At 36.3% G+C, this 14,371-nt stretch overlaps 1 protein-coding gene across 1 annotated transcript in view; it reads left to right on the plus strand.

Annotated features, from left to right (window-relative positions):
- Positions 1-1,948: 1,948 nt before the first annotated feature.
- Otogl (otogelin like) overlaps positions 1,949-14,371 on the plus strand; it is a 162,193-nt gene continuing 149,770 nt past the window's right edge. Inside the window, exons 1-6 of the mRNA XM_004623891.2 lie at positions 1,949-2,026; positions 3,021-3,060; positions 4,076-4,124; positions 8,240-8,306; positions 10,025-10,123; positions 11,663-11,817. Coding sequence (XP_004623948.1) covers positions 1,975-2,026; positions 3,021-3,060; positions 4,076-4,124; positions 8,240-8,306; positions 10,025-10,123; positions 11,663-11,817 — 462 coding nt within the window. The 5' untranslated portion in view covers positions 1,949-1,974. The remainder of the gene's footprint in view (positions 2,027-3,020; positions 3,061-4,075; positions 4,125-8,239; positions 8,307-10,024; positions 10,124-11,662; positions 11,818-14,371) is intronic.

Genomic DNA, 14,371 nt, shown 5'->3' on the forward strand with positions numbered 1-14,371 from the left:
CTGTCTAGCTGGCCCGAAAATATTTTGTTTTTTGAATCATGAAGTTTATCTTTGATTTCCACTTCAGATTTTTCTATATGTGTATCATTTATAGGAAGTTTCAAATTTAAAGAAAATAGTCAAACAATTATTAGATTGGGAAAAAACCTTGAGGTATGGTTTACAGATTTCTTCTGTTACATGGTATCTTATGTGGGGAATTACAAAATGAAGAGAAACTATCCTAAATTAAGAAGAGATATAATAGAGTAAATTGGGTATAAGCAAATCTGAATAAAAACTTCTTGTTTTAGTTTAAAGTTTCTTTAGAGATTTTAAGGAGATTGCAACCTTAGCTTTTTAACTTATTTTGTAAATAGAGCAAGAAAATTAAAGAAGTAACAGGCCCACTTTATCTGGCCCATCACTTTAAGAAACTAGAATATTTTGCAGTTTTGATTATTGTTAAATAGATACACATCTTTGTATCCATATTTAGAATGTAACTCTAACTGAGGAAATTATCTGTTTAGTTAGACAATTACCTAATTAGCTAAAAATAATAGACTAGTATGTTTCAAAAATATTCTTAAGCACATGCTACACAACTTATTTAAATCTATCAATTACAATTCATAATGAGTGTACATGCATGTATGTAGGTAGACGTGTACTTTATAATTCAGTATGTTTATGCATTTTCACTATTAACCTTTTTCTCAAATAGACAAACTTTTTTTTGGTTTGTGGAATTGGCAATTATTTAAAAAAGGGAAAGAAATGAAGATAATAGAAAGCAAGAACAAATGATCGTTGAATCTGAGGGGAAGACAAGAAACTACACAAGGATATTAGTCCAGGCAACATGTTAGGATATGTGGAGCTCTTCGCAGAAAAGATTTGGAGCTTACTGTCAATGGAGTGTCTGGGAAACACAAGTGATTAAGACTTCTTATTCTCTTTGTTGTTGTCTCATATGCTGGTTCATGTGCAGCCTGACAATTCTTACTATTGTACCCTATTTGTTAAATGAATCTGATACTATTGAAGGTAGTTAGTGAAATTTGCTTTGGAATTATGCACCCATTACATAAGCATGGCTTTTACTCACTTGGATCATCTCTCTGAGTTCATTATGAAGCATTAGAGCTCTTCTCTGATGCCAAGCTAGGTAACCAGTTACTTCCAGGGAAGGGTGGTCCTAGTGCTGGGATAAGAAACCTTTCTTTGTTGTCCAGTTGGGTGCTTATCACAGAAGATGGAAGAATAAGCTGTTGAATGACACTTTTCTAGGCCAGGTGAGTTGCTTTATTTTCTTCTTAAAGTCAAGTATTAGATTATTATCAACTGATTTTTTTTTATTGTATCATGTTTAACAGAAAGTTCTGTGAATACATAGACATGCTAACTTAAACTACATTTTAATAGGATTTGAGTGGAAAATACATGCATATAATTTTAATTTACTTGTAATTTTTAAAAAAATTATAAACCCATCTAGACCTTCTAGGAAAGATTGACAAGAATTTATTTCTTTCTTTCCCCAAAGGACACTGTTTTATGTATAAAAACCTAAAACAGAGATCAGATAGGGCTAAAGGTTGTCTCTCAGGACATTAAGAAATATTAACCAGTGGTTTTTTTTTATGTTGCTGTCTTCAGGAGCTATACAAGGTTGATACAGCTAAAAAGGCTTATGGAGTGCAGCTGTGGGGTAGGCTGTAATGGATACGGCTCAGGTAAGAAGCTGCCATGCATGGCTAATGAGAGACTCAGCCAAAGGCCAGTCTGCAAGTTCTAAAGCTGCAGATGCTGTATGGAGTTAGAGACCCTCAGGTTCTCTTTTGAATTACTTTATCACAGAGCTTTATTTGGTAGAATCTGAGTACCCACCATCATCATTCTAAGATGCCATCATAGTAAAGAGCAAAAATTTGGTTACATTTCAGGGAGAAAGGCTACACTGAAATGAACATTGTAAGAAAACTCAATTTCATGATACCTTGGAGTATTTTCTTGCTGCAGATACTGCTGTTTTCACTGCAAGGTAAGAGCATACATTAATTTTTAACCTTAAATTATAATAGTTTAGTTGGGTCCCAAGTAATTGATACAGTTTTCCTTATATTGTAAAGCATTTTAAAGTCTTTAGAATGGGTATGTACTCAATGACATTCAGGCAATCTTTTTGGGACTTAATAATGTAGGAACTTTGGATATTTATTTATTTTAAATCTTTAAGTCAGCTATTAAAACCATGCTTTCATAATAATGTGCAGTTTTACAGGAAGAAGCTCTGATTCCAACTTTTTTGTTTCTAAAAGATGATATAAAGTAATTGTGTGATTTAAATATTTGGAATTTCACATAAAGGGAAGTTGATCTATTCACGACAAAATACCTCAAAGTGACGAAAGAGATATTATAAGAATATCATAGTATTTGAGGGTTAGAGTTAATTTTCAATTATTTTATGACAATTTTTCCTATACATTACTTTCAAAATTTTTAATAGTGAGGGCATTAATTTACCATTACTTGTTAGATTTTGTTCTTTGAGAGGGGCTGTATATTTTGGAGCTTGTAGGAAAACAGGAGAGATTACTAAAGTGGTAAAGACAGAAGAGGTCAAAGATGCTGTCTTCCAATTGTGGTAGTGGTTGAAATCTCAAAGAGATTTGGAATGTCATGGAATATTGAGCTAGAGAGGGCACGGGCGGTTCCTCAGCTGGCATTGTTTTGTGTTGTGTTGATTTCTTGCTTAAGCTTGGCAAAAACTGAGTGGTAGGGATAGAACTAAAACTGGTATCTCTGATTTAACTCTAATGCTCATTTAGTTGTATTTCTCTGAGTTAATTGTGTATACCACTGGTTCTTTTCTGAATTTATCAGTCACTCTGATATCTCAAAGAGAATTTACTGGTCAGGATATTTTAAAAAGTACAAGACAACTAATAAGAAAAATCAATCTAAGTTTAAAACTTCGGTTACACTGATCTGTTAAATCATCAGAACATATAATGTTCTTATTCTTATGGCAGGATATATTGGTGTATCATCCATCCTGACACGGACATCAAAGTGAGTATTCTTATTCTTTATGTCTTATAGAACATAAAATTAATGAATATGAACAAAGCTTAGCAGACAATTATATCTGCTACTTAAAACAGTCAATGAAATATTTTATGAAAATGCATGAGTTGCAGTTTTTAAAAACATTTCCACAAATTAAAAATGACTCGGCATTTATTTCCTTATTCATGAAGCAAAAATATTTTCTTTCCTTTTAATTTTAAGAGGAGTTTTGGGTGGCATCCCCTGGCTGCAGGTACAATAGGGATATTACTTTCATTTCAAATGTTTTATGGAAGTTATATTCAGTAATGTGCACCTTTAGACTGTTGTTAGCATACATTATTGATTATCAAATAATATTCTTAACATACAGTAAAAGTTTTTAGTGATAAAAATGAAATAATTTAGCAGCAAATAATAAAAACCTTCAGAATAATCGGCTTAATAAGAAGCAGAACTGTATTTATCAGCTGACCTTTCAATAACATTGTTAATGATAAATAGAACATAAAAGACTATAATATAAATGTATACCTTTGTAAATTATTAACCATTTTGATAAATTGCAGTTTGACATCTTTCATATTAATATTAATCTGTTTTTTATAACATAACGGAGGAGGATTGAGTGTTATGCTTGAAAAAAGCAAACATATTCTTGCCAAATACTTTCTTCATCAGATTTATGAAGTCATGTGGAGAAAATGTGTGGGTTGGGGATACAGTGTTACACTATTTTGTTTATTTTCTATCTCTAAGTTCCTTCCTAAAATGCAGTTTACATCAGAGACTAGAGAGATTTGGGGCCACTCCCAAATTTTGTAAAATGAGACAGCTCCATCACCCAAATCTAACCCCTTCAAGGAGGGGAGGGAGACCTTTTAAATGTTAAGCCAAGAAAGAGCTCTTTGATAAAGTGATGGAAATCAGGAGGAAAACACCAGCTTGCTCTTGGGAAAGGCTTGTTCAGGTTGCCTAGGGGCCTCTAACTATACAAGTTCTTTTTGTTTTCTTCCAGAAATGAGTTTAATGAAAATCGACAGAAAAAAGCTCTTTTAGCAGCACAGGTAGGCTATGTCTCAGAGGGAGAGGGAGGCAGAGAAATAACCCATTCTGCTTTAGACGCTGCTCTCGCTGGAACAATGAGACCTTTGTGGCGGGGAGCCAAGCGCTAGGAATAAGGCAGGAAGGAGGAGGGAGAGGCGAAGAAAAGGCCCGGATGCTTTTTTGCGACTCTCAAGTTCGTGTACATTTCATATCAGCTTGTTCAAAGTGAAGCACTTTTTTTTTTTTTTTTTGGCTATTTAATCTTATTTGTCTGATAAACTCCAAGCATTTATGGAAGCTTTAATCCCATGTACTTGCTAAAAAATTTGAATTGGTTTAGAAATTAAATGTGATATTTGTTAGGACAATAGCAGTAAAAAAACATTCAAAAGGGGTCTGAGATAGATGGAAATGATGTGAGTTAAATGCTGTAAAAAGGCATCATATATGTATTCTGGTGTCCTGAGAGACAGCTTTCATATTTTCTGAAAATAATCTAAATTATGGTCATTTCTGGAGGGGTGACCTTGTTTTCTTCCTTGAGGGGCAGGATGTCACTGAATTTGAGAGTTTGCCCAGGTTCTGCGTATAAGGAATACTGGATAACATGATTACTTTATTTTAGAACTATGGCTGGAATGTTCAAATGAACAGGTTTAAAGAACTATTTCTGTATAAGAGATAGATGAAAGCATAGAGAATTCTAACCTAGCAGCCTTATTTTTTGGGAAAGTAATATGATTTGAAAATTCATATGGCAAACAACATAAATATTTAAGGAAGCTTTTGACAAATGCTGAAATACAAATAATTTCTACTAGAATTTTTCAATGGATGCCTGAATTTAGATGTTTTATAGTGTTAACTGAAGAGAATTAGTAGGCGAATGGAAGATAGATTTGATATACTCCTCTGATATAAGACAAAAATAATTGATTCTTGTGAAACGTGGAGACATTTATTTATAGCAGAGTGGAAAAGGATTTTAAACAGACTAAAACACTATTTTTTACTTGAACAGAGACTATGTTATATGTATAGGAATTTATGTGTCATGTGATGTGGTAAATAATTTTCCCTCAGCAAGTGTAAGCATGTTTGCTAGTAGAACATGTTCATCAAACAAGGATATCTGTATGACTTAATAGAAAACCTGATAGTGAGAAAAATATATTTTGGTCGACCCTCTAGATTGAGGAACTGTTAAATACACACTGAAGAGCCACACAAAGTGCCTTATTGGGTGGGATTATACTTAATCTAAACAGGTTCTAAAAGAAATGCTAAAGAAGGCCAGTGAGTTTGTAAGCACAGAGCATTGTTTAAGATGGGCGTGTTGCGTGTGATCAAACCATTCCCACACACAGAGTGACTTCCCCGCTGTAAGGAAAGCGCACCAAACGGATAATGGTGCGAGCCAGGGCTCAGACATACACCAGAAATGAGATGAGTGTGCAGAGGTTAGACAGAACCTTCCAGGAGCATGTATGGCTTGTCACAGCGATTTCCCGCTTAAAGACTGTATTTCTCTGAACTGCTTCCCCTCCTGTGGAGATGCACTTCGGAAAGAGGAGGAATAGCTTGTCGTCTCTTATTAGTTACGCTTTGCAAATGGCACATGCTGCCTGGGGTCTCGCATCTGCATTCCATTTCTACAACCCCTCTCCTGAAGCAAATCCTGAAGCATCCACCTAGATTTAGGTGCAGGTTCATTGTTACAGCAGCGCATGGATGAGGGATGGATAAAACTGGGAGAAGGAAGAGAGAATATCCTTGTTTGGGGCCTCTGAGGAACTGCAGAGGAGAGCTGGAATATTTATCTACTAATTCCTGTTTCTTACTGGGGAAAGGGAGTCTTGGAGGAAGCAAGGTACTTCCTGTCATTTGTCCTGCCTGGACTCTCTGCCTTGTGGCAGAAACAGAAAAATGTGAGGCGTGAGGTTGGAAGCTTTTTATGTACACAGAACCCAAATGAATTCTGAGATGAACTCAAGGAGGGCCAAGAAGGGTGCCAAGAGTGTGCTACGGTCAAGGCTGTGAACACCCTGGCAGGCAGACGCCCATTTGAGCAATGTCCTTTTCCAGTTCCGCTGGAATTTGCAGCCGACGTACCAGAATTGTGCTAGAGATGTAAACAAGAACAGCAATGTTTAGTATTTAGTAATTCCACATCTAGAATAATTAGGCCCATAAAGAAGTCATTTCTGTGCGACTCGTTCACTGAATCAAAGACACCATTAACTATGTGACAGAAAAATTAAAACAGTTCCAATTACCCATGTAAGGCACCATTGTAAGTGCAGCTATGGTTGGAAAACAAACTGAGTGTCTCATCTTCACTCTGGTGGAATGTGTTGTGACGCTGGGTACAGGGCAGATTCTGGGGTGATCAGGAAGGGAGTGTGGTGACAGCAATTTCCACTGGGGCACTGGACGGAGGTTAAGTGAAGCTGGAAGCAAATGATGTGTTTTACCTTGGTCTAGTGTCCTCCATTGTATTCGATTTTAGCTTTTGCCTGGTTATAGGAAAAGCATGTTTACAACCCTGATTATATGCCAGGTGCTATTCTTGATGTATTATTACTTATGTCACTTAATCATCTGAATTTCGTGTGGCAGTTACTGTTATTCCTGTATTGACTGGGAAATTGAGACTAAGCAGAATAATTTGTTCAAGGTTAAAGGTTACAAGTTCAAGGTTACTGCGAGGCAGAGTTGAAGCTACCATACACTTCTGATAAGCATTAGAGTGGATTGACTGGCTTCCACAAAAAGACTTCACATCAATCATTATAGAGCCAAGTAGGGGGACGTTGGCACCCAGTCATATTGATGAGTATGTTAGATTTAGGTAACCAGAAGCAACATAGCAGATGACGTGATGCAACTTGCCATCCTAGTGGAATCAAAGTCAGGCTGTTGGGAGTTTACAGGCAGAGAAAAAGACCAGTAGGGAGGACTGAACGATGAGCATGACACCTGGGAGGATTGAGAGCAGGCAACAGTGAGTTGGAGCTATGGTCTGGGGTGAGGAGCTTGAAATGGTGAGACAGTAGCGTCATGCCGTGTGGAGTGGAAAAGAAAAGTACTAGGGTGGAAAGAAAATGCCAAAATAAAGCTGTGCATGTAGGAGGGAGAACAGAATCTGTGGAAGAAGGACACTGTCACATACTGACCTCCTTTCTTATCCTTAGTCCTTCTCAGTTTTACTCACATCACCAGCTACTTAATTCGTTGATTATGTGGTATATTTGGGGTTTGGTTTTTCAATGAACATAAAAGTGCTATTGGAAAGGATACACACTCAGATAGTTCTAGTAATGTGAAATTGTTTGCCATGGTCATAAATCTTAAATTTTTGTAAGGGTTTTCTAGATGAAGATATACCTCTTTATTGCTCATTTTCTGTGTAGGGTCCTATGCTAAAAGCTTTGCATTGATTACACTAGGAAGTAGGTGCTGCTATTGTTTCCATTTGACAGGTGAGTAGACAGCACTGAGAGGTTAGGAAAGCTGCCTAGGTATAAGAAATGGTGGAGTCAGGACTCTAATTCTAGTCTGTCTGATTCTGTAATTCATGCTCAGAACCACTTCTGGAACTATCTTAGACTCTGGAAATGTATACATTTAAGTCTCCTGTGAACTTTCAAGTGTCAGCCTCTTAGGCCTGAAGGTGACATGCTGACCCCACAATGCAGCAGGAGCTTCTGCTAGCAGAGTGGTGCTCAGGCTGCCAGGATGTGAGGGGCTGCAGCTCTGCCAGCCTCATGCATTTCTGCAGAAACCCCTGCACCTGCGTGTGTCAAAGACCTGCCATTTCTGCGGCCAGACAGTCCATTAGTCCAAAGGTCAGACCAGACAGGCTTATTTCTCAGCAGCGTATGAGCAGGTGAGGGAGGAAGGGATGCGAGCGCAGGGTGCAGGGAAGGCAGGCGCCAAAGTCGTGGAAAAGGGGAAACAACCACAGTCAGAGGGGCCCTTGCTGCCTCACCAAGTTAGCCTCATGGCCTAAAGAAATGCAAGTCAGCACTGCATAATCTCTACCTTTGTTGTTAATTACCAGATTTTATATTTGCATATTTAACTTGAATTAAGTAATTTAACTGTTTTGAATTCCTATTTCTCCCTTTTAAAGATTGAAGCAACTTCTCCTAGATATTTTTTCCATGAAGTTATTAATTGGGCTGAGAGCAAAATAAAAGGTCAGTGCCTGTCTCTGGGCTTTGTGTGTCTTCTCTCCAAAGATGCCTTTGAAAGATAGATGGGGTCAGTTCTTATTCCTTCCATATACTTCAGGGAGGAAACTGATCTAACACTAGTAATAATTTCAGTCTACTCCCTGTAGAAATTCGAGTTAGTTTTAGAAATAACTCCAGCTAAACATTTAGACAAAGCATGACCTTGGCTGGTAAGACTTGCTATCAGAAACCATTTTTTTTTTAATGAATTAGTTGCTCCTTGATTCCTTGACATCCCTCTTAAAAGTGCTAACTTCTTATTTCCATTAGCATACTAACAATGATCCTCACAAGTTTTGATTTGGTTTTGTTCTCCCAAGAAAATAAGCAGGAATGTCAATAAAAATTTAAAGTAGACACATTTGTTTATCTAAATATTCAGATAACCATTCACTGTAAAAGTTTAAGACTGTGATACAAGTATAGTTTAAAGACATAGGCAGGGCCCGGGGACATGGCTCAGTGGACTAAGCGCTTCCCTGGCAAGCGCAAGGGTCTGAGTTCAATCCCCGGTTCCACCAAAATAAATAAATAAATAAATAAATAAATAAATAGACATAGGCATGCACTCATGAAAAACTACTTCTAAGTTAATGATATTTCACTTACATTTATGGCTTAAGTTGAAACAGCTGATTTTTTTTTCTCATTTAGGATTTACCTAGAGATTTGTATATTTTTAAATGTAAGGAGACAATGGCTATTAAGGTGAAAAGAAGAATAGAATTTGTTCCTGCTTGTCTTTGGCAGAACTCTGGGTAAATTATCACAGTTAGATAAATGTCTTCCACGAACTTGACATTTTCCAGGCAGTGTTACTTCTTTCGTCATACTTTATGATGATTCGAAAAAGATATTTTGTAGTTCTCCCGATGCGTTACTTCAAACCTGCTTGCTTGAGTTTCTCCAGTTGCTTCTTGTCACCTCTTGAACAGAAGAAAAGCTTTCTTTGTGAGTCATTTGCGTTTTTAAGTCACTCAGGAGATGACGGCAAAATTAAGGTTAGAGCACCCAGCTAGTTGCCTCATCTCTGTAATGCGATTCTTTGAAGCGATGTTTCTTTCCATGAAAGCAAGCATATTTTTGGTGGCAGCCAGAAATGACTTGGCTTCTGCCTCATCTGGGATAAGCACAGGATTGCAAAGATTGCAACGTTTGTAATCAAGCCTGGGAATTAAGATCAATCCAAACGAAATGTTTAATCATTCTCTTCAGGAGAGGGAGCTTCCTTTTGAGTTTCATGCTTTGCCTGTTCCTTCACATTAATGATGGACTCTAGTTTTCATGCAGTGCTTGCTCCCAGAGAAAGAACCCATCCGGTGTGCAGTTGCTGCCAAACTCTATCAACGTAATCATCTGGAGTTTGTGTATTTCTGGTTCTTGTCATTGGGGACAGGGACTCCTTACATGGGAACTTGACCTTTCAATTACTCGAAGAAGGCTAACCCTTGCTCTCAGAGCAGCTTGAGATGAAAAAACCTGTCCTTCTGGCTTTACAGCACACATAATGAAATGAACTTGATAGAGATTTGCTGGGTTTAATTCTTTAGCTTCTTGAGGCAAGAGGCCCAGGGTTCTGTTTAAGTTAATAGTGGTTACAGTTAGTCCAAGCTAGATCTTGACATATTATGTTTATAAGAAGTGATGCAGGCCAGAAACTAACTTATTATTTTGCCCCCTAGGTTCTTGTCCTTATGAATGCCTTAACGGAGCTTTCTGTTCTAAGACTGGTACGTGTGACTGTCAAATATTTCAGGCTCTTGGGACAAGGTGCCAGATTGGTAAGTTTCAGAGATATTTATGAGAGAATTATGCGACACCGAAAAGAACATTAAGGCATAATTTGCTACAGTCATTTTTATCCCTTGGAAGTTGGAGCGATTGTATTGTGCATTAACTACAGGGTTCACAATTCATTTTCAGTGATTTAAGGTAATTTAGAAACATTCAGAAGAAAATAAGTAGGCCATCTTTCTCTTCTCACTGATATCGACTATTTCTACAAGTATTTTTCCACTTTACATACTCCTAGCTCAGTAGGACAAGGTTCTTACTCATTTCATTTTTTAGTTTGTAAATTATATTCATTATTTGAAGCCACATATTCTTTTTGACTTCAAATTAATTGGATATCTTTACATAGAATAGAAATAGTACTGAGGGTTCTTTAAGGAAGCAGATTTTGCAAAAGTATTTTTGTTTATAGTGTGTAAAAGGTATGATCTTGTGTTACAATGACCAACAAATAGTCATTTGTGTACTCTATTAACTGAGCGCATACTTGACCCAGCCTTGGCACTGTAGGATACTGTGGGGGGAATAATAAACACATGGTCTTGCCTTCTCAAGGTTGTCATCCAGCAGTGGGAACCAATGCCCAATAGACATATAGTAATAAACTTTGAATGGTACTGTAAAGGAAAATACAAGATGCAATGAAAATACTCCCAGAAGTAATGTGGACCATCAGGGAAGACTTTGTCAAAAATGAGTCATTATGTCTTCCCTTGAAAAGGCCAGGGTTGGCCAAAACAATAAAATGAAATAAAAATTAGAAAAAGAAAAGACACCAAAGATTATCCTTATCTTTATGCTCTCCATAGAGTTTATGAAAACATTTTACACAAATTGAGTGCCCAGGAAATGTTATTGATTGAACATTACACTAAAGTGAAGGGTCCAGAAAATAAAAATTGAAGAGCAGGCTATCTGCAAGGGCATCTCCTACGTGATGATGGAGGAGATGAATTTGTTTGATTTAAGAGGAATATTGCTTGAAATCTGGCCAGTTTGAGGTCATGATCTCCTAAATTCCAGTAACACTGAATGACTAATGCTCCCCACCCCAGTTCCCAGACAGAAACGTGACTTTTGTCACTACTTATTTTTCTGTTTCTGTATCATAAGGACAGCTTTGAAAGAACCAAGGAGATTGGAACTCCGCAATTTTTCCTGTTGTATTATTTGAATATGCAACAATAGCTTCTTTTTTGAGCTTCTTACTTGTTTTATCCTTATCCCCTTCTTTTCCTTTGTCATTTTCCCTGCTTTTCCTTTCTCCTAGAGCCTTTCTTTGAAGCAAAGTAAGAAAGTCTCTATGCTAAATCCTTTCTTCACAACAAAAGGAGACCCTGTTTTGCTTCTAGGAGTTTGATAATTTTGAATATAACTGGTAACTTCCTGCTAGTTATTTTTTTCCTGTGATGTAGACCACCAAAAATTATTTATGCCAATGAAAGAATATCTTACTGTATCTGAATATTACTAGAAAGAGATGTCATTTGTTTTGTGACAGTAAACATCATTTTATTTATTTTCAGTCCCAAACATGGGCAGTGGAAGAGATGGGATCTGCAAAACCTGGGGACAGTATCACTTTGAAACATTTGATGGCATATACTATTACTTCCCAGGAAACTGTTCTTATATTTTTGCAAAGGATTGTGGTGACTCAGAGCCTCGGTATACAGTATGGGTAGGTGATGCTCAATTATAAGTAAATTAAGATTTAATTTTAGAAAAATGTGTCTTTAGCAATTATTAGGAAAATATTGAAAAGTAGAAAATAATCATAGAATAAATACTTAGGACCTTTTTTAAAAATAGCAATTTTGTGGCTATCTCATGTAATAATTCTATTGCGCTGAATAATAGCACTGTGAGAAATGGAATTTGAGTCTATGTTAGAGGATCATCATAGGCAATACAGAAGTGACGTCTTAGATGTTAGAGTGTCAACTCTAGCCAATATCCCTGATCTTGATTTCATTTGATCATTTTGAAAGGGGGTGTGGGCTCAGACATAAAGTATATTATATTTATTTCTTCTTGTCATTTCTATGGAGATACCAACCTATTTTGATTTCTTTTTTTTTCTTTCTTTTTTTTTTTTAAATGGCACCTATGGCTAGGGGTATAGCTCAGTAATGCAGTGAATACGTAACATCTATAAAGCCTTGGGTTTTATCCTCAATACAAATAAAGCAAAATACAACACAACACAATACAATACAATGACACCTTTGGCACAAACTGACATTTATGAAATGGAGAACATGAATTACACAATCTCTAGGTAAATTGATCCTATATGACTGAACTGAGAGAGCTAGATCTTAGTTATGGACTTCCTGATTGAAGTGAATTTATAAGAGACATTTTAAAATGAAAGCTGTGGAGTGGCTTTATTCAAAATGAGAAAGTCATGGAGCTCTCTTCCTGCCCTCTGTGGTTCTTTGAATTTCTAATCACATTCAGGAGACTGCTATATTGCCCCACTTAAAAACTCATGCTCTCTATGGCCAATAGGTGTTTAAGTGAATCTATTTTTTTTAAATTTAACTTACATTTGGATTACCTAAGATCTTCCTCTCTATTAGGTGATGCAAAAGTTAAAAGTAGGACGCTGGGACTGGGGATTTGGCTCAGTGGTAGAATGCTTGTCTAGCAAACTGGAAGCCCTGGGTTGGGTCTTTGGCACCAAGAACAACAAATAAAACCTCCCCTAAAAACAATTCATCCAAAAAATACAATAAAACAAAAGTAGGATGCAATTTTTTTTAGGGTTTACGGCAGAGAAAAGTAATGAGGTAAATTGAGAGTTAGTGTATGGGGCACAGTGATAAGAAATTAGTGGTTCATTAGATAGCGAAGTGGGTGGGACCTCCTTGGTGCTCACAGGGGGCCTGCTCTGTGTTTCATTGTTGTTTACCTCTCCACTCTCTCACTAGTGTTGGCACCTGTGCTTCTTGACTTTTTGAATGATCTTGTCCAGTAGTTTACTTTTTCAAGGATGAAATTGTCACCGTGATAACCCATCCTTTGACAATAATCCAATGATGAATTATGCCTTCAGAGTAAATGGCTATTGTTCTTACCTGTCTCATTTTCATTGATGAACTTTGCTTTCAAATTGATAAATCTGTTTAACTTAAATGTGTTCTTTGTTCTAGTATAAAAGTAGTTAGTTTCTTTTGTAGGAAATTTGGAAGTTCAGCCTTAAAAATTAATACAAAGATTATCAAATGTTACCATGGCTAATGTCTTCACAGATTTCCTTCAGGGTGTTTTTACCTGGATCTCATGCATATTTGTAAGACTGAAATTATACTAAGTGTAATTTTCTCTCCCAAGTTTCTGTTTTGAATTTTGTCAGCTATTTTAGTTTCAGTGCATGAATGCTCAAGTAATTTAATGATAACCTTCTTTTGAAATTTAGACTTTTACTTTTTACAAATTTTTTCTAAGAGAGTAAAGAATAGTAAAAAATAAAATAAAAAAAAAAAACACCAAAAAAGCCAAACCCAAATCATTAGAAATGATACAGTATTTTCCTAAACAAAATGATAGGAATTCAACAATGGTTGTTATATTGTATATTGTTGTCTTTAAAGAAATGGAAAAATATATATGTGTATATGCAGGATAGCTTGGATAATTGTACTGCTGATTTCTACTGTCTATTGAAAGGAACAGTCAATGCTTAAAAGATTTTCATCATTTTAATTATTTTGATCAATTTTGCATGTTGATATCTGTGGTTTTGGATTCTAGCAAATGGCTAGTGATCTGAGAACTTTGACCAGGCTTGAGAGATAGTCTCTAAAAATTGATTCCCTGAGCATTAAGCAGCATGGCATGTAGTGGAGTTTGAACAGGTAGCCGTTTCCTCTTTATTTATGTTCTCATTGACCAGATTACAAGTTGCTTTCTGGAAAGGGATTGCAAGTTGCCTGAAAGGGATAATTCTGAAACATTGACTATAATTTGGAAGACATGTTCATGATTTTTAAAAAACTTATTAGTACATGTCTGCAGTTATGGATTTTATAATCATTTGGGGTATGGGTACAAGTACACAATACAGATTTTTAAAAAAATTCCCTTTCCTCGCCTCTTTGAAGCTCTATCCTCCCACTTTTAGAATTTTGAAATTTAGTTCATACTTATGATCATTTCCACAAAACCTTTTCTTGTCTTCTTTTCAGAACTTAGAGAAATTTAGATTTTGTTTTTAATCTGAGTTCTGA

This window comes from Octodon degus, unplaced genomic scaffold, assembly GCF_000260255.1.
Source record: "Octodon degus isolate 3935 unplaced genomic scaffold, OctDeg1.0 scaffold00004, whole genome shotgun sequence".
Classification (NCBI taxonomy): Eukaryota; Metazoa; Chordata; class Mammalia; order Rodentia; family Octodontidae; genus Octodon; species Octodon degus.